The sequence below is a fragment of the Pongo abelii genome, chromosome 6 (genome assembly GCF_028885655.2).
Source record: "Pongo abelii isolate AG06213 chromosome 6, NHGRI_mPonAbe1-v2.0_pri, whole genome shotgun sequence".
In the NCBI taxonomy this organism is placed as follows: Eukaryota; Metazoa; Chordata; class Mammalia; order Primates; family Hominidae; genus Pongo; species Pongo abelii.
The window spans coordinates 34,725,948-34,751,918 of record NC_071991.2 but is presented as its reverse complement, the minus strand read 5'-3'; the positions used below and the strand labels follow the sequence as shown (position 1 = coordinate 34,751,918).

At 43.1% G+C, this 25,971-nt stretch overlaps 1 protein-coding gene and 1 long non-coding RNA gene across 11 annotated transcripts in view; one reads left to right on the top strand and one right to left on the bottom strand.

The window, feature by feature from the left end:
• IKZF1 (IKAROS family zinc finger 1) overlaps positions 1-24,002 on the top strand; it is a 100,410-nt gene extending 76,408 nt beyond the window's left edge. For 7 of the 9 annotated variants that reach the window (XM_054559184.1, XM_054559183.2, XM_063725975.1 and 4 more), the window contains 4 exons: positions 2,095-2,262; positions 6,906-7,031; positions 11,281-11,415; positions 19,473-24,002. In XM_054559184.1, coding sequence (XP_054415159.1) covers positions 2,095-2,262; positions 6,906-7,031; positions 11,281-11,415; positions 19,473-20,182 — 1,139 coding nt within the window. In that variant the 3' untranslated portion in view covers positions 20,183-24,002. The remainder of the gene's footprint in view (positions 1-2,094; positions 2,263-6,905; positions 7,032-11,280; positions 11,416-19,472) is intronic. The other 2 variants (XM_054559191.2, XM_054559189.2) reach the window with 1 other exon arrangement.
• Positions 6,270-13,540, bottom strand: LOC129060309 (uncharacterized). Of its 2 annotated transcripts, none has more exons than XR_008526908.1 (3): positions 13,430-13,540; positions 8,051-8,146; positions 6,270-6,631 (listed from the first exon to the last, which is right to left on the bottom strand). It is a non-coding gene; the product is annotated as an uncharacterized LOC129060309 (long non-coding RNA). The 2 variants fall into 2 exon arrangements; XR_008526907.1 differs by having other exon boundaries at positions 6,270-6,626.
• Positions 24,003-25,971: the final 1,969 nt, after the last annotated feature.

Below are 25,971 nucleotides of genomic sequence, written 5' to 3'. Positions count from 1 at the left end.
TGTAGCCCTTCAAACCTGGGGAGAGACATGGGACTCCAGCACCTGCCCAGCATGGAAGGGGGTCTTTCCCAGGTGTAAGTGTAGGGCTGGATTCACTAATTTAGGGTCATACCACAAACACTGTTGTGTCACCAGGATGTCATCACATCCTTATTGTGAGCATTTTTGTGACATGAGCTTTCTCCTGAGAGGCCACCCTGTCCAAATGAGAGCTGTGGTTGGAGGCACATCCGTCTCACACTGCCTGGGTCTCCCTGCACCAGCTCACTCTACTTTTCCTTTTTATCCACTTGGAGTTAAATGCACACATTTATGCACAAGTGCACAGAAGGCCCAGAACTGTTCCTAATAGATAATTAAATGATCTCTTTCCAGTGGAAACTCTCCTGGGCTACCTGGCTGCTAGCTGTTTTAGCCTGTTCATCCAGTATTGATTTACATGCATCGGTTTGTAACTCAGACAGTATAGTTAGTTAGTTTGTTTCACCATCACCTTCCAACCTGCTTACGTTTAAACGCCTTCTCTCTGCTTAGCTAATACAAATTTCTGTAGGGATTTGGAGAAATACCAGATATCTCCTGGTTAGTATCAGGACCTCTCCATTGGCCTATAATTGAACATCACTGTAAATTAGTTTCAGCTTTTATAGTAATAAATCTAACCTGCCAGCTTAAAAAAAAAAGTGATGATAATCATGAAATTCAAGTGTCAATATAGACTTTTAAATCTGATGTGGATGTTAATAGTGCCAGATATGCTTCTGTGTAATCATTTTTGAGAAGCGCTGTCTTCTTTACCGTAATCACATTAATCAATCAGGAAATGGTTAAATAGACATTTTAATACATTGTTTTTTCCTGAGAAAAAAAGTGACTCCAGGAAATATGTTGTTACAATATCTCAACACCAGGAATTGTGGTCACATAGCATTCTTCTTCTAAATAAAGCATTTGTTTTACAAAAGAGTTTCATGTTTACTTGTACATGACAAATGTATCACTCTTCGAAGTGAGAGCTAAATGAAATGTTCCCTGATTCAGATTCCAAGACCTGTGACTACTCAGTAGGACAATAGCGTATTTCTTTTACTCAGATACCTGTTTATCCCTTTGTCAGCTTCAGAATGGAGACACAGGTGCTGCCACACAGAGCAGAGGGTCAGGTGTTTTCTTAGTCACAAATGCAGCAGTCTCACCCCTGAAAGAATTCCTTCATAACAACTAAATTGCACCTCTTAGAATACCTGTACTTAAAATAAAATTTGTCTTCTATGGATATAGACAAATAATAGCTTAAATGTTTTAGGATTTGTAAAGAAAGAAAAAACTAGAAATCTCAATGCAACTCTGACTTGTATGTCCTGCCATAGGGAGGTTTGGGACTTTTCTTTGGAAGATGGGGGCTTCCTTCACAGTTTCTTAACTTCTCATTTTATTCAATCTTTCTCCATCTCTCTCTCTCTTTCTCTCATCTCACGCTCTCTGTCTGTCTCTCTCCTGATTTGCCTGCTTAGGGACAGACAGGTAATGGAGAAGAAATTGAAAGGGAAAATACAGGGAAAATGTAAATGAAAAGAAGTTATTATAACTGTTATAATGAAGTGCCTTTCATTTAAATATAAGAATGTAACGCTGAAATGAACTTGTGATCCTGAAATGCATTTTTAATGAGTTTCCTTTTTATTTTGCTGCTTCAGTGGCATATTTTAAAGACCCTTTGAAAAAAGCCACATTAAAAAACCCCACCAAATGCCACAACACGCAAAATTGGATATTGGTTTATTCCAAAACTGCTGATCAGGAAGAGTGGCTCTTCATCACAAAATGTTGCAGTCACTTTATTTAAATGAGTTTGAATTTGCATTGTGATGTGCCATTCTGATTTAGGGAAAAAAAATTAGATTTTCAGATCAAATTGACCCAGCCAGTGAAGCGTTAAGGAGCTGGCAGGTTTAGTCTGAAAGCCTCATGTTCTATCAAACCTGCAGCCGGTGGAAGTCACCAAGCCCCCATGGGAAACAACTTTCTTGTAGCATCGTCCTCGTGTCCCCATGCTGAGTTTAGTTCTCACCAGCTCTCCTCTCTCCATCCCAGGAGAACGGCCCTTCCAGTGCAATCAGTGCGGGGCCTCCTTCACCCAGAAGGGCAACCTGCTCCGGCACATCAAGCTGCATTCCGGGGAGAAGCCCTTCAAATGCCACCTCTGCAACTACGCCTGCCGCCGGAGGGACGCCCTCACTGGCCACCTGAGGACGCACTCCGGTAGGTCCCCTGGACACAGTCCAGGGCTGTCTGGGTGTCCCGGGACTCCTCCACTCTGCCCGCATGGGTCCCGGATTGTATCCTTGCTGGCTAACCCTGAGTCCCTCCCAGCTGGCAGTCCTGCATCGGGTGTAAGCTGTCGCTTCTTTGACATTGCCCCATCCCCCCTCCCCATATTCTACTTTTCCCACTGCACCAGGGAGATTGGGCGCTGGACCCCCATGCACACACACACACACACAGAAGTCTCACCTTAGGTAGCATGTTTCAGAACAGGCCTCCTTATCCCGTTTGTCAGGCTGGTATGGTTTCCCTAAAGGATTTTGCGGGAAATGTTTTCACCAAGTGTACTGCTAAGACCCAAAACGTTTTCAAGTACAATTCTTTATGTTGTTAAGTCCCGCTTTGGAGTGTTTTACACAGGTGTAATGGATAGCTTTTTTGCAGAGCTGGTAGAGAAGGGTGATTTAGGGCACACCCATCCAGACTGAGCCAATTGTGGCCCTCACACCAAAAACCAGCCAAGGCCACAGTTGCAGAGGCCAGTCTGGGGCTGTTACCAGATTTTAGACAGCAGCCTTTCTCTTTGAATTAGACAGATAAAGTACAACCCACATAATCTGGAGTCTTGGCAAGATCATCATAGGCATAAACGCTCTATCATTCTCAGAACACTCCCAGCCTGCAAAGTTCAAATCCACTAAAGTTCGGTTAGATCCTCTGCCTCCTGAGAAATAGTCCTGGGTGTTTCATTATCCAGCAGTCCCTTAATTCTACAGGGCAGAGGAAGAGAGGGCTCTTGGCTGGCCTGTCATGGATCATGTTTGCCTACAGTGTGGTCTATACAACATGACATGGCACAGGTCTCCTTCATACCGTCCAGTTGGGGATATTTGCTGTAGCGTACTGCCTGAGGCTTTGGAGGTGAAAGGTTGATGGCTTTTGTCCTTCCCCTCAAGGAGCTTCCTGCCCCAGCCAGCCACCAGCCAGGGCCCTTCTCCAAGCAGCAGTCTCTCTAAGCAGGTGCCCTGGGGGATGGCAATGCCTCAGACCAGCTGCTCCTCACCCAGCCCGGGTAGCAGGATAAGGAGGAGCCTCCCTCAGGAATGCAGACGGGTGTTCTTTGTGAAAGGTCTGCAGTGGCCCAGGCCATCTCTTCCCAAATGTGATGCGTGTATTTGATGGTTGAGGGTTTTAGAGGCTGCTCATTGCGTCCATCTCTTTATCACACATTTACTGAGCACCCCGGGTGCCCATTCTGCACAGAAGACCTCAGGTGCACACAAGGAAAGCACCAATGTGTTACAGGAGGGATGACAGAGCGTCTGAGGGGACAGTGGGAGCATAAGGAAGGGGACAGTGGGTCCTGGGGTGGAAAGTCAGGAGAGACTTCCCATAGAAGGGAGGGGCTTCTGAAGTACATGCTGGAAGGTGAGTGTCTGAGGTTTGCTTTAGAGACATTCTAAACGAGTGTGTGAGTCGGCAGTAATCCCAGAGAGGGGTGCGGCACTCATGTTGGCAAGAACTCGGTCTCTCTCCTGGTAGGTGGTCCCTGCAGTGGTTCACCCAGTTGGCTGGAGACAAAAAGGAGAGGAGTCACAGGGGCTGGTGCATCACCTCCTCTCCATCCTGACCTCCTTCCTGGCGGTGCACATGGAGAAGGATCCCCACATGCTCTCCATCAGAAAATTGTCATGATTTGGGTGATTTGACTTCCTAAAAACTTCCAAGAAAGGAGCTATACCAAGCTGAGGAGTTGCTTGCCCCAGAGGGTGGGCGGGTCAGCAGGGGGACCATGGAGTGGGACACTTGCCTTGTTACAGAGGGACAGGGAGAACAGGTGGTTCCCCTGAGACAGGAAGACAGTAGCATGACAGTGAGCATCTTTAAATGTTCACATGGGTGATGAGCATGTATGGTGGTCCCACCTGGAGACAAAGGTGGTACCTGGGCCTGATAAGCAAGGCTCATGGAGGCCTCGGCTAAGAGGACTGTGCAGTCTGTGTGCCATGCTAACCAGTGGTCTAGGAAGAAGCTTCACATTTGTTGTTTCTAAGGATCCATGTAGACATAGACACAGTTGGCAGCAATATTGCCTTGGGTTAGTGGGAAGCACCACTTCCCATGTCAGTGGAAAACACAAACACTCATTCTTAGGTTGACACCAACCATAGGTCATCATCACTCCTAGATTATTCTGATTGCAATGGAATCTCTCATGCACATCAGTCCTTAAAAGCAGAGCTGCTCGCTTTCCTTTCTTGTTGTGGAGTTAGGAACATGTAGTGGAGTATTTTACGTTATTCTGGCTCCCGGCCTATGTATTTCATTTGAGGCATGATGGTTTCCTACTCTAAGTACCACTAATTATTGAGTAGTTATAGAATGGTGGTAGACTTTGGACCCTGTATTTCTATTCTGGATCCACGGATGAGCAAGTGGAGAAAACCCATCATGGATGCAGGGCTGCTGGGGATCTGTCTGTCTGAAAATGCTGTAGAGACACACACTGCTCTTGGGGAAAAAAACAGTGGTGATTTCTTCAAAATGATTTCACTGAAGTGAAATAAGGACTTTGGCCTTTGTCTGGCAAATTCAGATGTGGCCACACTCTACTCCATTGGGGAATGGTGACTCCCCGTCCCATTAAAAACCAGGATCAACATCACAGCTTTCTCTAGCAACTGGTGGTGGCCTGAGGTCTTATGAACTAGCATGTTAGCAGGGATAGAGTTAGGGAGTTTGTCCGATGCTGACAGCAAGAGGGGGCTGGGGGAGCTGGAGGGGTGGAGAAGTGATCTGCCTTCCTGCCTCATGGCTTCCTTTGGAAGTTGCAAGCTTAGAATTTCTTTCCCAAAGAATATTGGACTATATGCTTCAAGAGACACTTGAGTTCAGTTGCTTACAGTGAACATACGTCTTATGTTCCAGAGTTAAAATCAATCATATTTTCAGAAAAATAGATACTCAGACACCATGTCATATATACAGGAAGCAATTTGATCATGGAATTTACTGAAGTCATAGCTTTTTCAGGAAAGGGTATCGAGTGGTTATCTATATCCTATTAATTTCTAAAAGCAGTGCTCAATAAAATGTGCAATTTTAGGCAATATTCTGTGTTTCAACATTATTTCCTTATGTTGGGGGTACATCACTTTATATAGATAAAGAAAGATCCTTTTCATTCTCTATTAAATGGTCCAGAGTCAAATTTTGGCTTTCCTGTTGGTCTTCTTACTGTAGCTTCTGTTCACCTAGGAAAGAGATTTAACCAACATAAGCTTCGGCTAAACCATTGTAGCAAACATTTCTATTTGGATGCTCTTAACTTTTATACAATACTTTGAAATGTGTTCAATAAAACAACATGAGAAAGAAGTAGAAGATTCTGCTATTAGGTTGGAAATTTATATTCCTTATATAAGTGATTAAAGATACTTTATTCAGTTTATCCCTTAAAATGGTATCTACTGAAGTCCTTAAAGTTAGGCATGATATTAATTCCTGGCTAGTCTTTCTTTTTCCTAAAATATCACTCAATAAAATCCAGGAAGGACTAAAACTCATTATATAGAACTGCATTGCCCAATACAGCAGCCACTAGCCACATGCAGTATTTTTAATTATAATAAGTTAAAAATAAACAAAATTAAAACTTCAGTCCTCAGTGGCATTAGCCACACTTTTTATGTCCAACAGCTACATGTGGCTGGTAGCTACCATATTGGACAGCACCAATAGAGAGCATTTCTATCATCATAGGAAGTTCTGTTGGACAAGGCTGATCTGGAAGCTACACCATCCTAAAGCTCTTTGGCAAGAAAGCAGAGCTTTTCCATAAGCTCTGTTTATGAACAATATATTTTGTATTTTCTATGTATATGTATATGAGAATACATATATGTAGAAATATATGAAAATACATGTGCATATAAATATACATATACATAGAATAGAAATACATATACGTAGAAAATACAAAATATTTTGTATTACATATACGTATGCATGGAAAATACAAAATATTTTGTATTATATAATACAAATGTAAGATATATTTATATTATGTAAGAAAATACATTTGTGAAATAAAATGCTTATTTCATTCAAGCATATTTGTCCAGCATGGTTTCTTAGAGACCTCAAGTTACCCAGTTTAGCACCTGGAACTGAATTCACTCTGGCTGTGTTAGATGTAGCACCAGCGTCATGGCAGATCTGGCCCACAGCATAGACTGAGGCCTACTCTGGAGGCAAACCTGCAGACAATGTGGCCAACACACGGGCCTTCCTCACATCTCTGTCCAGTCGCTGGTATCCACGTTACAACACGGCAGTGGCTCTTTTTCTCCAGTTAAAGGCTAGGCTTCCGTGATTGAAGCAGGAGAGAATTTGGTAGTCAGTGAAATAGACAAACTAAGACAAAACAAGAGTCGCATGAGTTCTTGGTACAATGAAAGAAACCCTTGGCCACCAACATTTTTAAATTCAGGAATTTTCACCAAGTCCGTAACACTTTTAGCTCTCAAGAGTAGAATTTTTTTTTTTACTTTTTTGGTAATGATTGTATTGCATGCATTCCCCTTACACAGAAGGCTGGCATTTAATTGGGGTCTTGAACTCAATTGTGTTTTCTGCAGTTGGTAAACCTCACAAATGTGGATATTGTGGCCGAAGCTATAAACAGCGAAGCTCTTTAGAGGAACATAAAGAGCGCTGCCACAACTACTTGGAAAGCATGGGCCTTCCGGGCACACTGTACCCAGGTAAGCGCTGCTGCTCGGAGGCCAGCCTGGTGGGCTCTCCCCCCAGCACGGTGGGGAAGGAGGGCGCTCTGCATGCAGCCTTAGGAGCAGAGCCTTGGGCCTGCTTCCTGCCGGGGCTAGGAGGGAGGGAAGTTTTTGGCCAATAACATCACAGTTTCACCAGAAGCACGTTGCGCTTCCCAGCTTTTTAGGTCCTCATCTGACCAGAGAGAGCTTGATTTTAAAACCCTTCCCGCTTCCAATCGGGAGAAACTCCTAGGATAGCAGTGACCTTAAAAGTTTTGGGGTTGTTTTTTGGATGTTGGTGGTTTTAAAACAACAACAACAAAAAAAACACCTCAAGTAGTGATATTTCTTTGTAAACAAAATAAAATGTAAAATCTTGTTTTGAAACAATTTTTTAACAAGGTTGATCAAATAAGAACTTTCAGGCTGTGATTTTAAGCATCAGTTCAGACTGAGGGCAGGGTAACCACTCCTGCATGGAGTGTGAGGTTGAAGTTTGTTGGAAGCCCCTGGTAGTTGATAGTATTGAGGTTATCAAAGGATGAGAGGAAAGGTTGCTTCTTTCTTAGGAGCTGTGATGCTCCACTGTGTTGCATAACGAGATAGCACTTGATTCAGACCCCAGAGCCTGTAGAATAAATGATGTGGAGAGAGTATTGAGAAAGGCTGGATTTACCTGGGGGAATGGCAGTGTTATAAAAGGTTCTTCCCTAATTTTTTAAGAGATAAGCAATTTATAAAGAGATCAAATAAAACTGATCTCTTTCAAAACAGTATTCATTTAGCACTACCCCTGGAAAAATCATCACTAGACTGTGAGGTCGAAATTTAACGAATGGAGGAAAATTTATTAAGCCTCATTCACCTTTCGGACTTTAACAAATGGTTCAAAAGGGAAAATTCACCAGAGTACCCTCAGATTATTAATGGCAGATGAGAGCAGGAAAAAAGAATGTTGAGAATGGCTAAAAATTGATTCCAATTAGTCTTGGCATGGAGAGGCAACATCTCACCTCGCCAGAGCTCTGCAGCCAGAGTGCTGTCTCCTCTGCCAGTCAGCCAGGAATCTGGGGCTTACAGGCGATTCCTCCAGGCCTCAATCTTCTCACCTGTGAAATGGGAAGATACCATAAAATTGTCATTTGGCTTCTTTCAAAATCTCAGGTCTAGAATGGAAAGACATTGAAGGTGAGTGGAAGAGAAGAAACTGGATGTTAAAATAATAATAATGTAAACAGTTATTAATTCACATGGCCAGACCCCAGGGCAGAAGACTAATGGATGAGAGGATGATTATGTTCCTTTGAAATAAAATGTCAACATTCAAATATTGTTTTTTTCTGTAAAAAATAAGGAATGGGTCTTGGAAGGAAGTGCTCCTAATGATGTAGTTTACATATTAATGCTTAATAAACCACTTTATTTACTCAACAAATATTTACTGAGGACTTATAATCAATAACACCAAGCCCTATTGAATACAGTAATCTAATATACACATAGAATTGAAAAGACAAAATGAACAAAAGATACAGACAGTATATCATTTCTGTTTCCTCCACTGTTTTCATTACTCAAGAAACAAGCTGCAGTACACAGCCGGCTGAGAGCTGCTTCCAGGGGAGCAGGAGAAGCAGCACTCATTTCACTGAGACCTGGGTTTGAGTTCTCTGTTTTTGAGTGTGACCCAGAGCTCATCGCTTAAATGTGAGTGATAATTTGTGCCTGGCCACCCTCATAGCAGCGCTCTGAGAGAAACATAAGGGAGTGGATCCAGGTGTGAGCAGGAGCCTAGACATGTGTCAGGTACTTACCTAAACATGGATGTTTAGGTCACTGACATACTGACACCATCAAGCTAATTCTTCTCTATTGGTCTCTATGTCAGTAAGGCTACGTGCCAGTAATGTGTATTAAATATTACCCTGTGGTGAGTATCAATTTCACCCTAAAATGTTCATTTATTCCCTTTGGTGGTTAAGTTACTTGGACTACCACAGTGATGCCTCTATGTCCCCACACTCAGAAGGTATGAAAGCTTCTCTAGGAAGGAGCAGTGGTCTTGTCTCAGTGTGGCAGCAGACAAAGCCAGGCTCGCACTTAATTACATTGAATTCTTTCGGTCTGGTATGGCCTCAAAAGGTGCAAAATGATCATAAATACAGTCACCTTTGGTTTTTGCCATTGCCAACACCTAGCCCTTGTAGGTGCTGCTGGTTTAAGGAACTTGGAGTATTGAGGGGATCCATAAAAGGACTTTGACTGAAGTCTTCCTGAACTGCGCTTAGGACCAGGAAGGCAGGCAGGGGCTTGGTCATTTCAGCTGTGCTGTGCCCGGGTGGGTGGAACCTGTGCCTTCTGATGCATCTCTCCTCCTCTGTTCCCCTCTAAGAACCCCTTGTCTGTGTTCAGATGGATGAGCAAGTAGTCTCTTCTCCCACCCCCAAAACCCCCTTAGATTGGGTGGATTCAGTAAAATCAAAGCCTCAGTTAGGCGATATAGGAAAAGATGAATTTTTCTGAATATAATTTTCTTTAGTAAAAGGCTTTTGGTCACCTCTTATAATTTCTTATTGTCTTTATGGAAAAAAATAAGTTTCTCTTGAGCCTTTGGTGCACAAACAGAGTCACCAGCCCTTGGAGGTACATGCATCTAATGACAGAGCAGCCCGTGACTCGCGAGCATCAGGCTCACTTGTTCCTTGCTGTGATTGACTCTGTGGGTGGAGGTTTTTGGGAGGCCCTGCACCATGGTGCAGAGGAAGACCCCTGACCGCTGGGAGCCCTGGGCAGGCCGTGGGCGCGGCTTTGCAGAGAAGGATGGACATGTCAGGAAGCATATTAGCTTAACAGATGAAGTGTGTGACCAGTGGAATTGGGTTTTATGGATTGATCTTTATCTTGCATATAAATCAGGGTGTGGCCTATGTATGTTTGCCCATTTAATAAAAAACACATATTCCAAATGTTAAAATATAAAATATACCAGCAACAATAGCCGATTTGAAATATATGTTTTCAAAGTAACATTCATAATAGCAATGAAGACATAAATACTTAGAAATGAAGAAAACCAGCAAACCATACTGAGGCAAGAAAGAAAACATGGGAGATTGGAGAGGTAGAGAGGTCTGGATGCTGTCCATGTGCCTCTGCCCAAATTACCGTATCATTTCAACATAAAGCTGGCTTGTAAATTTTACTGGAATCTGGTAACCATGTATCATAAAGTATCTGGATATATACATGAGATAATTGGCAACTTTTTAAAAGAAGAATAATGTCAAGTGATGTATGAAAATGTAGCTGAAATGGATGGAACTCTTTGAAGAATAGGCAGACAAATCAATAATAGAGATGGATACCCTACCGAAGACCCTATGATAAATCAGCATGAAATATCCAAAGCAGGAGGAAGCATAAGGCAGGAATGGTATTGGAAGAATTGATCAGGCATTTAAGATAATCAGTTTACATTATCAGCTCCTTATACACTAGGATAAATTGCCGGGAAATGAAAGAGTTGTATTTTTATAACTCCAACCACAATAACCGATGTAAATGTAGATCCAGCTATGCAGGATACAAAGTTGTATCTTCAATTATGGAAAGAGATGACATAGAAAAATCGAGAATGACTAGAAATGGCCCACACATCAGCATTTACCTCCATAATTTCTAAATTTTCTACAGCAGTCAGGGGTGCTTTGATTTTCAGGAGTTTATTGTATGCTCAGGGATAAGGGGCTCTGGGTTTTTCTCCACATTGCCCAGATCTGCTGTAGGCTCTTGGGGGCCACATTTTTGTATCTCAGTTCACTGTGCTGGTCCATGTTAGGTCACACAGTTCTTTGCATCTCAGAGGGCTGCTGTTAGGGACTGACTGAGGTAGTGGATTTGGGAGTATTATGAAAAGTTAAAAGGACTTGTCAAAGGGACATCAATACTTAATCCCAGTCCAGCCTCTGGTGATGGTAGTGGTGCCTGTGCATTTGGACTTAAAGAGGATGATGTGTGGTGAGCAGCTGTTGGAGGAAGAAGCATTTGCAGGTGGCTGGTCATTGGCATTGCTCTGGCTGCCTCTGCCTGTCTGGCAGTGTTGCTGGGAAGATTAGAATTAATCTCTAGGAAGGGCCTGGCTCTTGTAGGCACTTAACAAATGTCAGATTTAACATTGGACATGACTGAACCCTTTAAACATAAGCCTTTCTAAACTGGCCTCTCTAACTGTCTTTGACTTTAGTCATTAAAGAAGAAACTAATCACGGTGAAATGGCAGAAGACCTGTGCAAGATAGGATCAGAGAGATCTCTCGTGCTGGACAGACTAGCAAGTAACGTCGCCAAACGTAAGAGCTCTATGCCTCAGAAATTTCTTGGTAAGAGTTAAATGTTTGCTGTCTCTTAAAAAAAAACTATGTGGGTGTTTTAGATGCAAGTAGAAATGAGTTGAGGGTAGAAGAAAGGGAAAAAATCTTATTTTTTCAAAAGCAAAAATTGGTAAGCTTAACATTCCTTAAATATCTTAGAATTTTTTCCAATAAATGTCTTAAAAATAACAAACCTCCCACCAGTTTTTCCTAGATTTGATTTTGCAGCATCTGGGGCCTGCCCTGTGATCTGCCTGTGGACATCGCTCCTAGGGGCAGCTGCACCAGCGTGCACAGGGTGGAGAGTTTGGGCCTGGCTCATCCGGGGGACACCACACTGCAGGACACTCCAGGCCTGGGCGGCTTCTCAGAGCTTCAGATCCTCATTTTTCACATGAAGGTCTTAATGCTCCCCTTATGGGGGACTCTGAAGGGTTAATGGGAGGACTCATACAGTGACTGACCCCTGAGAAGTGTCCAGTGAAGACAGGGCTTAGCTAGGATTGCTGTTTTGCCTAATGCTTTGAGGTATTAAAAAAAAAAAAAAAAGAAGAAGAAGAAGACCATCCTTTTCTCTAGGAGCATTGCCCAGAGTAGGTATTAGACACACCAACACCACCATCCAGCCAGATGCTGCAGAGACGGTGAGCCAGGGTCCGAGTGGAAAGGCACTAGGCTTGGGAACCAGCTCAGAGTTAATACAGAGCCACCGCCATTCGCCAACTCTGTCAGCTTAGTAAAATGGCTCTGCCCCTAGAGCCTTGGTTCCATTCTTTAGTATCTCACAGGGTGATTGTGAATATCCCATGACTCCGAGATTGAGAAAACATTTAGAATCCCTTGGTGTGAAGGTTAACTCTGTCCAGGAAGGAGGACCAGTAAAAGGTTCATGAGGCTGAGATGCACCTTGGAAGAGGAATAGAGTTTCAGCACATTCTAGGTGTTGGAGGAATGGGGGAATCTAGGCAGATGTTTAAAATCAATGAGAAACCAGAATGCTGATCATGAGGGCTGGAGTGGGGGCCTAAGGACATGATGGAGGAGCAGGGTGTGTTCCCAGCTTAACTCAGGTACCCATGGGGAAGCAGAAAAAGTGAAGGTGTCCTAGGCAGCTCTGCCACAGGATGAATGGCTTCAGATGCCAGGTGAGAGAGGGACCCTTCATTCAGTCAGCAGGAAAGAAGCATTGGCATATTTTTTATGAGAGCAAAGGCTAGGATAGTAAAGACAGCAAGTACCAAAAAATGACTGGAAAAGGGAGACTGTGGAGGCAGTGGCAGCAGGCATGGAAAGAAGGGCTTGCGAAGGGGAAGGGTTGGTGTCAGAGGAACATAGGGCTGAGGGCAGGGATTAGGTGAGGGAAACCATGAGTCACACTGATTCTAGAGTAGTGTGCCCTTGATGAAAAGGATAACACCAGGTTCTGGGAAAAGACGGGGTTCTGTTTTTGACGTGTTGATTTTCAAGGACTTCTGGTGTCTGTGACACATGGGGAAATTGTGGTGGGAGAGAGGTGGGGCCAGAACAGGGGCTGGTGAGGCCAAGGGTCCCAGAGGGCACCTGTTGACCTTCAGGATGACATGAAGGGGGAAGGACAGAGGCAAGGCCAAGTCCTGGGCACCAGCCTCCCTCTTGCAGATTCAAATAGGGCTCCATTTTGACCTTTTGATTAATTAGAGGTTTGTCATAGGTTGGGGGTTGAGAGGAGCAAGGGAGAGAAGGATTCAATGTACAAAAAGAATGAAAGCCACTGGCTGAGCCTGTGGGGAGTTGTCCACACACACATGAGCCTTTGGACCATGAGAACGAGGGAGGCCTTGCCTTCCCGAATGGAGTAGGAGTGAGGTCCTGTGCTGAGCATAAGCTGTGGAATTCCCACAGCACTGGGCACAGGGCCCATGGGCTGCCTCCTGAGCAGCCAGCATCTGCCTGGGGTGGACACAGTGACAGAGAGATGGGTGGTGACTGGGGTATAGGCAGAGATAAGGCAGCAAGTGTGCAAGGGGAGTGAAGGGTTACTGACCTTAAGAAGCAGGGATGGCGTCCTCTGTCAGTTGAGGAGCCTGGAGAATGCTTTGGTGAATGAACATTTGCAGCCCCTTTTAGCTTTTGGAGACTTGAAACCAAATGAGAAATTCATCTGTGAAACTCTACTGGAGCCACTCCCCAACCCCCACCCTTGTGAGACCACAATGTGGGCGTCGGCTTGAGATGCTTCTGTGTTAGTAGAAGAAATAAACAACACAGTGCTCTGATGAGGCAAAGCGAAGATGAAAAAGGAGTTCCCAGGGGACATAGTAGGAACAGTGGACGAGGGTAGCAGAAGAGGAGTTTGGAGCAAAAGACTCACAAGCAGCTGCATAATCTGTTGGTGATTGGTAGTTCATTTGTAAAAATGATGCCTCTTCCTGCCCTAAAATACCTACTTTACCCCCGCTTCAACTTGATGAGATTTCCATCAGTCACTCCCAATGTGTCACAGCTTCTGCAGCCCTAAAATTAAAAGGTGAGTGAGTCTCTAAGGCCCCTCCCCACTTCTCAGATGCTGAGTTTAGCCTTCATGTGAATGTGGAAAGAGTAGGAATACAACTGTTCTCACGCAAGCTGGCCCAATAGTGGTTCAGTTGAGAGAGCCCCATGCTTCAGAGTCAGCCGCAGCTAGGAGTGACTGGTGGCCTTGAGCATGGTGCTTTGCTTAGTGTTGCCATCTGTGGAATGGGTGTGGGTCTGTCGCCCTGCCTCCTCCCAGAGCTATTCTGAGGCTCAGAAGGGGTGATGGATGTGATGGTGCTCCCAACACTAGAAAACATCTTCAGAATGTAAGATTTTCATGATGACTATTGCTCAGTGTCCTATAGTTTTGCTTTATTGATCTATAACCTATGATTAAAATTTTTACCTTAAACTTTGATGTGAGTGTGAATAAATATTTGTTTTGCCAGCAACATTCCTCACCACTGGGGCCATTAAAGATCTCCCCCTCTGAGATCATCAAATACAGGTCAACAGGACTGATTAATCTAATTAGAAAAGGGCTTGTATTAAATAGCCAATGATAATTGTTGTTTTGAGTCTGTCTGGTGCTTGACTTGGGAACGTTTTTAAAATAGAGAAAAGCACAAAGAGGAAAACAACAATTACCAATATTCCTGCCACCCATTATAATTGTCTAGGTATATTTTCTTCTTTTGTAGGAAAAAGAAACCCTGTTATATTGTTAAAATAACACAAAGTTAATATAAAGAATTTTAATGCAAAGATTAATGTTTTCAAATCACCACAAAGCCCAACATCCAGAAATTACCACTATTAAAAGTAGATAAGTATCATTCTAAATATCTTCTGATGCATATGTATGTGAGTGGATAGACTGATGAATTAGGTGGATTGATGGATAGGTAAATATGAAATAAATACTTGCATAAAGATTCCAACATATCATACATGCCTTAAATTCAAGAGGTGAAAAAAGACCCAAACAAAACTGGAGAAGTGGCTTATCTTAAATATCTTCTGACATAAAGGAATATTATATTTAAAGGATCCTCTAAGATTAAAAATATGTATTATGAAAAACATTAAGAAATTAGAATTTTTTTAAATCCATTTGTTTCCATTTAAGCAGCATCTACTGGCTCACTGCTTTGAAAAATAAGGACAGTATTCCAGTTCACATTCAGTGTCCAGTGTTCACATTATCTTATTATTTTTACATTGTCCAGCTTTGTAATATTCACATTCTGTTCTGTAATCATAATTCATAGTAGTTTAGTTATTTATTACTAACTCTATTTAAATAGATTCAAGGATCAGACCGTGCCCTTTTCTTCTTATTTCTGTTTATTTTGATTAATCTCATAATTGATTGGACTTTACATTCAAGCAACTTTTTAAAAAAAGTTTCTATAGATGTTCTATTTCTATCATTGTATTGTGTTTGAGGATGTTGGCCTGTTGCCTTTGTATTTGACGAGCATTTTGACAGAGTCTATGGTCTTGGGCCACTCTTTCTTTTTCTCCCTTGAGAACTTTTTAGATTTTGCTGACGGCATTGCTTATTGAATGTTGCTGTGGAAACATCAAGTCTAGTGTAACTGTTTCTTCTTCAAGGTAATTTGCATTTTATTCCTGAATGCCTGAGGGTTCTTTATTCAACCCTGAAGTTAGATACCCTAATTAGGATGTATCTTGGTCTATTCATTCGGAATAAAAAATTCCTGCCATTTTATCTAGAGAGTCCCTTTTTTTCTCTTTATTTCTGGGAAATTCTCTTTTATATAAATATGTTTTGTTCCATCTGTTGTGATCTCTGTTGAGGGATACCAGTTGTCCATATGTTAGATAATTTGTCTTCCATATCTGTTAACAGTTCTTAAAGTTTTTTGTTTATTTCTTTGTCTATTTTTACATTTACTCACTGTTCTCTTGTGGTTTTCCTCTGTCAGTAATTTAATTTTTAGTAGTTCCTGTTCTATTACTTGCTATTTTTAATCCATGCATTAATTCTGTAATAATATTATTTTGCTCCTTATTTTGTCTCCTGAGATCCGAAATCTCTTTTTTCCTCTTATTCTGTTGCTTTTGCATTTTATTTTGAATATTTTTAAAATTGATTCCATGTTATGAAGCAATTATGAGACATTTCTTTTCTTCTTGGAATTAAGGATTTTTTCCCCTAGGAGGGACTCTATGGTCTGTGTTTTACTTCCTTTCTTCCCCTGTATTTCTAGAAAATATTTTCCTAGTAACCCTGACATTTCTTTTCATCTTGTTTATTCTAGTTGGTCTGATATAGCTTGATTGACATTTCAGCCTTCTTCCCACTATATTTTTTTTCCTGTGAGAGCTATTGAGTTTTCTAAATCCTGAAAGAATGCCAAAGATGGGGTTGGAGGAGTTTGGTGAGGCAAAGTGCAGCCTTTGTTAAAATACTTTTCCTTTGCTCTCTCTCCCTCATCTGAAATTTAGTTAAATACCCTCAGCCGTCAGCACTGTACCTAGTTGGGGAATGCTTTCATCCCCACAGGAGATTCTCTGGGGCTTTGGGCCATCTTCCCCTTCAGTGTAGACCACAGAGGACTTTGCTTCTGTCCCAGGGAGCCTGCAGGGGCTCACTTCTCCATGGTCATCTGATTCTTGTCAGCCAAGGTTTCAACTGCTTTTCTGATCAGAAGAGCGAAAAGATACCTATCTGAATCATGTCTTTATAGATATGAGGCTATGAGGGAAAATTCTGAGGTTATTCTTGACTCACACCTAAAGATTTGGAAATGAGATTAGCAGCAAAGCTTTGCCCTACATCTCATGTCAGAATTTTCTGTTTCTTTCTAGTCTTTGAGTGTATGTGTGTTCTCACACACACCATAATGAAATGCATATTATATATAATTATGTGTATATATAATATTCTGTGACTATACATGACATGTTCCTTTAGCTGATTGCTGATAGAGAAATTTATAGGTTTTTATTTTTCTTGTTTTGTTGGGTATTAAGGAAGAGAAATTCTATGGTAATTTTCATGTGGCATAGTAATCTGGCATATATGTTGATTTTTTTCCTACACCCATTTGTTGTGATACCAAGTTTGAAAACAACAGATTTCAGTGGTTGCTTGGGAAACCACAGAACCATGACTTGGGGAGAGACAGGATGATTAGGTGGGAAAGCACCCTTTTGGTGGGGCTGTAAAGACTTTTATATTTAGCAAAATTGGCTACAAAGTCCATTCCCCTCCTTTTCTTGCCTTGATTCGGTAGAGGGATAGACTTGGATACAAACTAGAATGGATTCATTCTGCTCTGGAGTTAGTGTAACAAGACATTTAGCTGCTCAACACAAAAACAGAAACAAAAAAATTGTGTGGTTTCAGTAGTGCTATACAATTACTTTTTCTGACCTTTAATGGAGAGAAACACCACTTCTTTGGTCCCTACCATCAGCTTCATAGGGTTTTCATCCTGTTCTGTTTCTGGGAGGGCGTAACTGGCCATGCACAAGTTTTCTTTCTCTAATCAGGGTGTGTGCCACTTCTGACCACCAGTAGATGAAAACAAACGGAAACCAGGCTATTATATGATACATATCCATTACAAAATAAGACATGAAACTCAAAGGTACTTTGTGGTATAATGGGGCATATATTTCTGGACAATTCTTAATGGTCACAGATTTTATAAAAGGACTATTAGTAAATGTATGAATTACAGAGTAATTTATCCTTCTGTTAGTAAGAACCAGCTGATGACCTCAGTGTCAGGTGCATCGTGGGAGGTGTTGGGACCTTCCCTTGCCACCACCCTCACCAGCCATCATCAGCCATAACCTGCACATTGGGGAAGTTTTGACTTATCCCTCACTTTTGCCCCTCTTCAAGCTGTTCTTTCCACAGTGAATGAGAAGGCCACTTCTTCCTTCAAACCTTTCAGTGGTTTCCATTTTCCTTTAGATAAAGTCTCTGCCTAGCTGGCCTCTGCCTGCCTCTCCTGCCTACCTCTCCAGCACTGCGCCCACCTAGGGCTCTGGTTCCCCAACCTTCACTCTGTCCTGCCACACCTCCCAGCCCCTTCTCCCTTCAGAACTTTCCTTCTTGTTGTCCCCAACACTGGGACACAAAACCCTCCTTATCAACCCTCCTTATCTGGCTGACTCTTACAAGATCAGAAACCTGTGTAATGCTCTCATAGCATGCTCCCCTTGTCTTCGTGGATTTCTCAGATGGGAAGGAATTATCTGTGCAATCACGCATAAACTTCTACCTACCCTCCCCTAGTAGCTGTCTGCTGCTAAGGATGGGGACCATTCTCACTTGCTCACTGTTCTGTCCCTCTGCCCAGTCCAGATGTGTTGAAGGATGGAAATATACAGAGTAGTGATAAAATATAAACCGTTCAGACATTCCAAGGATGGGCTCATGTGCTTTGACTCATTAATGTACCACCACTGAAAATAGAACACAGCCGCAGTCTTGCCAGTAAGAGTGCAGTTACTGTAATTAATGAATTTGCTAATTAAGCCATGATTTCATACTGAACTTATGACCAACATATTGAGAAGGTGTGTCTTCAAGAAAATTTATTTTTTGTATTAAGATATTTACTCCAAAGCTAATTGAAGAAGCCAAATCTAGGCTCTGATTTCACCATTGCCAGGGAAATGAGCTCATGGACTCCTATGAACTGATGATGTTAGATCAGAAGTTTCTCAAGGCCAGGGCCCAATCACTGCTGAGGCGTCAGCAGTAGTTCCTTGTACATCAATAATTCTCATTACTTTTTAAAAATAACAGATGAAGAGCAACTATTTTCCCTGTAGCTCCCTTGCTGTGCCTCCTACCCTCCACCACATGTTTCTGGGGAGCCCTGCTTTGGGCCTGCCAACTACAGAGAATTACTTTTGAGTATCCTTTCCACTCTCATCACAAGACAGACTTCATCTACCTTTGGGTTATTTGTCAAAAATGTGTCATTTTATTACAAAAAATATACAATCATCATGTATTTTGATTAAATTTTACACTAGATTATTAAAATTATTAAAATTATTAAATACAATTATTAAAATTATTAATTTAACATATCACATTATTTTAAATATATTGTATATAATGAATAATAATATAATTATTGTGTATTTTAATTCAATAAATGTATAATAAGTTAGCCAGTTGTAAATTATTGAGAACACTCTACTGAAAAAGCATCATTTAAAATACACTATTTGAAATATTAAATGAAATACAATAACATAATTAAATTAATCTTTGGTTCCCCTATTTATGTATTCATTTATCCAACAAAATCTCCTTAAGTGCCTATAATGGGTAGGTCTTGGCTCGGTGTACCCTAGACAGATGCATGGGCCTTCCCCCAGCCCGTCAGTATGGTGCAGGTGTGATGTGTCCGCAGGTGTGTGTGTATGTGTGCAGGTGTGGGGTCCCCAGGCGTGCTGGGCCCCCAGGTGGTGTTCCCCTTCCCCTCCCCGGGTGTAGATTTCAGCTGTTGCTGCCCGACATGACCGGTTCCGGAGGTGGCCGCGCCCCACTCACTGTCGCCTGCTTTCCACAGGGGACAAGGGCCTGTCCGACACGCCCTACGACAGCAGCACCAGCTACGAGAAGGAGAACGAAATGATGAAGTCCCACGTGATGGACCAAGCCATCAACAACGCCATCAACTACCTGGGGGCCGAGTCCCTGCGCCCGCTGGTGCAGACGCCCCCGGGCGGCTCCGAAGTGGTCCCGGTCATCAGCCCGATGTACCAGCTGCACAAGCCGCTCGCGGAGGGCACCCCGCGCTCCAACCACTCGGCCCAGGACAGCGCCGTGGAGAACCTGCTGCTGCTCTCCAAGGCCAAGTTGGTGCCCTCGGAGCGCGAAGCGTCCCCGAGCAACAGCTGCCAAGACTCCACGGACACCGAGAGCAACAACGAGGAGCAGCGCAGCGGCCTCATCTACCTGACCAACCACATCGCCCCGCACGCGCGCAACGGGCTGTCGCTCAAGGAGGAGCACCGCGCCTACGACCTGCTGCGCGCCGCCTCCGAGAACTCGCAGGACGCGCTCCGCGTGGTCAGCACCAGCGGGGAGCAGATGAAGGTGTACAAGTGCGAACACTGCCGGGTGCTCTTCCTGGATCATGTCATGTACACCATCCACATGGGCTGCCACGGCTTCCGTGATCCTTTTGAGTGCAACATGTGCGGCTACCACAGCCAGGACCGGTACGAGTTCTCGTCGCACATAACACGAGGGGAGCACCGCTTTCACATGAGCTAAAGCCCTCCCGCGCCCCGACGCCCGACCCCGAGCCACCCCAGGAAAAGCACAAGGACTGCCGCCTTCTCGCTCCCGCCAGCAGCATAGACTGGACTGGACCAGACAATGTTGTGTTTGGATTTGTAACTGTTTTTTGTTTTTTGTTTGAGTTGGTTGATTGGGGTTTGATTTGATTTTGAAAAGATTTTTATTTTTAGAGGCAGGGCTGCATTGGGAGCATCCAGAACTGCTACCTTCCTAGATGTTTCCCCAGACTGCTGGCTGAGATTCCCTCACCTATTGCTTCCTAGAATCCCCCTCTCCAAACGATTAGTCTAAATTTTCAGAGAGAAATAGGTAAAACACGCCACAGCCTGGGAAGGAGCGTGCTCGACCCTGTGCTAAGCACGGGGTTTGCGCACCAGGTGTCTTTTTCCAGTCCGCAGAAGCAGAGAGCACAGCCGCTGCTGTGTGGCTCTGCAGGTGAGCAGACAGGACAGGTGTGCTGCCACCCAAGTGCCAAGACACAGCAGGGCCAACAACCTGTGCCCAGGCCAGCTTTGGGCCACATGCATCTAGGGCGGAGAGGCTGCGCTTTTGAGAGAAAATACTATTTTAAGTCATATTCTGCGTAGGAAAATGAATTGTTTGGGGAAAGTCGTGTCTGTCAGACTGCCCTGGGTGGAGGGAGACGCCGGGCTAGAGCCTTTGGGATCCTCCTGGATTCGCTGGCTTTGCGGAGGCTGCTCAGATGACCTGAGCCTCCCGAGGCTTGCTGCCCCATAGGAGGAGCCTGTCTTCCTGTGGGCATATCTGGGGAGCCCTGTTCCCCGCTTTTTCACTCCCATGCCTTTAATGGCCCCCAAAGTCTGTCACTACAATTTAAACACCAGTCCCGAAATCTGGATCTTAATTCTTTTTGAATCTCTCAAACGGCAACATTCCTCAGAAACCAAAGCTTTATTTCAAATCTCTTCCTTCCCTGGCTGGTTCCGTCTAATACCAGAAGCCTCTTTTCCTGAAGAAATCCAATCCTAGCCCTCATTTTAATTATGTACATCTGTTTGTAGCCACAAGCCTGAATTTCTTAGTGTTGTTAAGTTTCTTTACCTACCCTCACTATATATTATTCTCGTTTTAAAACACATAAAGGAGTGATTTAGAACGGTCATTAATTTTTAGCTCAATGAAATATGTGAAGCCCAGCATCTCTGTTGCTAACACACAGAGCTCACTTGTTTGAAACTAAGGTTTCAAACATGTTGAAGCTCTTTACTGTAAAGGCAAGCCAGCATATGTGTCCACACATACATAGGACGGCTGGCTCTGCACCTGTAGGATATTGGAATGCACAGGGCAATTGAGGGACTGGGCCAGACCTTTGGAGAGTAATGCCACCAGATCCCCTAGCAAAGAGGAGGCAGGTGGCACTGCAGGTGAGAACCCCACCCATCCGTGCTATGACATGGAGGCACTGAAGCCCGAGGAAGGTGTGTGGAGATTCTAATCCCAACAAGCAAGGATCTCCTTCAAGATTAGTGCTATCATTAAGATCATTACTCTCAACCACCTAGGCAATAAAGAATATACCATTTCAAATATTTACAATACTTGTCTTCACCAACACTGTCCCAAGGTGAAATGAAGCAACAGAGAGGAAATTGTACGTAAGCACCTCAGCATTTAATCCAAACAGGGGTTCTTAGTCTCAGCAAGATGACATTTTGGGCTGAATACTTATTTGTTAGGCGGGAGCTCTCCTGTGCATTGTAGGATAATTAGCAGTATCCCTGGTGGCTACCCAATAGACGCCAGTAGCACCCCAAATTGACAACCCAAACTCTCCAGACATCACCAACTGTCCCCTGTGAGGAGAAATCACTCCTGGTGGAGAACCACTGACCCAAATGAATTCTCAACCAATCAAATGTCTGGGAAGCCCTCCAAGAAAAAAAATAGAAAAGCACTTGAAGAATATTCCCAATATTCCCAGTCAGCAGTATCAAGGCTGACTTGTGTTCATGTGGAGTCATTATAAATTCTATAAATCAATTATTCCCCTTTGGTCTTCAGAAATATATTTCCTCATAAACATTTGAGTTTTGTTGAAAGGATGGAGTTTACAAAGATACCATTCTTGAGTCATGGATTTCTCTGCTCACAGAAGGGTGTGGCATTTGGAAACTGGAATAAACAAAATTGCCACACCAATGCACTGAGTGAAGGAAGAGAGAGAGAGGAGCAAGGGCTTTAGACAGCACTCCTTCAATATGCAGTCACAGAGAAAGATGCGCCTTATCCAAGTTAATATCTCTAAGGTGGGAGCCTTCTTAGAGTCAGTTTGTTGCAAATTTCACCTACTCTGTTCTTTTCTATCCATCCCCCTGAGTCAGTTGGTTGAAGGGAGTTATTTTTTCAAGTGGGATTCAAACAAAGCTCACACCAGAACTGTAAATAGTGGTTGCAGGAATTCTTTTCTAAACTGCTTTGCCCTTTCCTCTCACTGCCTTTTATAGCCAATATAAATGTCTTTTTGCACATCTTTTGTTGTGGTTTTATATTGTAACACCATTTTTCTTTGAAACTATTGTATTTAAAGTAAGGTTTCATATTATGTCAGCAAGTAATTAACTTATGTTTAAAAGGTGGCCATATCATGTACCAAAAGTTGCTGAAGTTTCTCTTCTAGCTGGTAAAGTAGGAGTTTGCATGACCTCACACTTTTTGTTGCGTAGTTTATTCTGTTGTATGATGGCGTGAGTGTGTGTCTTGGGTACCGCTGTGTACTACTGTGTGCCTAGATTCCATGCACTCTCGTTGTGTTTGAAGTAAATATTGGAGACGGGAGGGTAACCCATAACAGGTTGGCCTGTTGATTACAGCTAGTAATCGCTGTTTCTTGTTCCTCCCCCTCCCTTACACCCCAGCTTCCCAGGATGTGGAAAGCCTGGATCTCAGCTCCTTGCCCCATATTCCTTCTGTAATTTGTACCTAAAGAGTGTGATTATCCTAATTCAAGAGTCACTAAAAATCAGCACATTATCATTGCATAGCAAAGGGTAAAGTCCTAGCACCAATTGCTTCACATACCAGCATGTTCTATTTCCAATTTAGAATTAGCCACATAATAAAATCTTAGAATCTTCCTTGAGAAAGAGCTGCCTGAGATGTAGGTTTGTTATATGGTTTTCCCCCCCTATTTTTGTGCTTTTTTCTTGTTTTGTTTTGTTTTGACTGCACTGTGAGTTTTGTAGTGTCCTCTTCTTGCCAAAACAAACGCGAGATGAACTGGACTTATGTAGACAAATCATGATGCCAGTGTATCCTTCCTTTCTTCAGTTCCAGCAATAATGAATGGTCAACTCTTTTAAAATCTAAATCTCTCTCATTCATTTCAATGTATTTTTACTTTAAGATGAACCAAAATTATTAGACTTATTTAAGATGTACAGGCATCAGAAAAAAGAAGCACATAATGCTTTTGGTGCGATGGCACTCACTGTGAACATGTGTAACCACATATTAATATGCAATATTGTTTCCAATACTTTCTAATACAGTTTTTTATAATATTGTGTGTGGTGATTGTTCAGGTCGAATCTGTTGTATCCAGTACAGCTTTAGGTCTTCAGCTGCCCTTCTGGCGAGTATATGCACAGGATTGTAAATGAGAAATGCAGTCATATTTCCAGTCTGCCTCTATGATGATGTTAAATTATTGCTGTTTAGCTGTGAACAAGGGATGTACCACTGGAGGAATAGAGTATCCTTTTGTACACATTTTGAAATGCTTCTTCTGTAGTGATAGAACAAATAAATGCAACGAATACTCTGTCTGCCCTATCCCGTGAAGTCCACACTGGCATAAGAGAAGGCCCAGCAGAGCAGGAATCTGCCTAGACTTTCTCCCAGTGAGATCCCAGTAAGAGAGGGAGAAGAGATGGGCCTCAGGACAGCTGCAATACCACTTGGGAACACCTGTGGTATCTTAATGTGGCCAGCGCAGCAGTTCAGCGCAACATACCTCCCATCTACAACAGTGCTGGACGTGGGAATTCTAAGTCCCAGTCTTGCGGGTGAGTGGAGATAGAGGGCAACAAGAGATACACTTCCAGTTCTCCACTACAGCATGCTTCAGTCATTCTGTGAGCGGCCAGGCCCAGGGTGGTGGGAGCACAGAAGACAGTGGCCACAGTGAATACACCTTCAGCATAGGCAGTTTGCAGAGCCACACATTGTGCCAGGACCGGGCCAGTGATGGGAGGTTTGCCTGAGCTCTGCCGTGGAATTGTACTACTACAGACTCTCTGTGGTGAAAATCCTTGTCCCTTTTGGATGAACAGCCAGACATCACTTGGGTTTAGATCTAGCAAATCAAGTGAGGTGACTACCTTTAATGTGGCATGACACCAGATCCAAACAAGATGAAACTCTAGTGAAATAAACCGTGTATTGGGTTTCACATCCGGGCCTGGCACCACTACCCAAGAGGGACTTTTTAAAATATCTTTGCCAAGGCAGCATCTTTAGGAGAACTTTTCAGCCTCCTCAGGTTACTCATTGAGGAATCATGTTGTATATATGTACATATACATATAATGGTACATCTGTTTACAAATTTGTTAAGTCATTTTTATAACTACACCCTGCATATTTCCCAGTGATCATGGTGCAAATAAATAAAGAAAGAAAGAAAGAATATCTACAGTTAGTTAAAAATAACCTGGACTCAAACTAAGAGGAAAAAGTAATTCAGAAGGGTAGGGGGTAGGACAAGAGGATGAGAAATATGTTGATGTATAATTTTGTAAAACTGTATGCTACAGCCTAGCAGCTCAATGCCTTAGGAAACTAGAACAGCAACATAGTGACATGAAAGAGAGGTTCTAAAACTCTTTTAGGATCCATGGGTAGGATGACAGGCTTCATTTCTTAGTTTTCACTACCTTGTCTTTTACATAGTCATAAGAATTATCTTCAGCATAGCCTTTTGACGCTGTAAATCTTGAGTATTCATTTACCCTCTTCTGATCTCCTGGAAACAGCTGCCTGCCTGCATTGCACTTCTCTTCCCGAGGAGTGGGGTAAATTTAAAAGTCAAGCTATAGTTTGAATGTTAGTATAGAATTTTGGAATTGGGAATTAAAAATCAGGACTGGGGACTGGAAGACCAAAAATTTCTGATCCCATTTTTGATAGATTTGTTACACATTTTCTGTCAAAATAAAACGTCCTGGAGGTTATGACTCCTTGGTGAAACCTTCTCACATTCTCATTGGAAGCACATGGGTTCTCAAGGAAAAAAAAATCCCTTTGGCTGTTTCCAAAACTCATGTCTTTTCTTTTATGGCCTTACAACTCCAACACAGGACTAGGCACAAAAGACACACTCAAGGGATTGAGCAATTGGTAAAAGACCTGGAGGAAGTTCTCAGACAACCAAGACAGAAACTCCACATTCCTCCAAAGCCCAGGAAATCCTTCGCAAAACTTCTGGCCTTTTCTCTGCACCAGAACCCAGAATGGGCTGGCACAGTGTTGCTGTGTGGAGCTGAAGGCAAAATGTTGCTGTTGCCTGCACAGATCTGTCTTCTCTGACTTTTTGCAAATCATCCGCCCCTAACTTCCTCTAAGGAGGCAGAAAGGGATTCCCCGTGGCTCTTAGAATAGCAACACTGCCCTCAGCATCCTAGGCTCCCACTGGCTTCTCCTGCCATTAAACAGGCCTGAGCAAAACCAATCCCTAGTTTTGAGCTCCATGAGACTCCCTCACCGACTCCAGCCTTGCCCAGGCTCCAGTGCCTCCAATG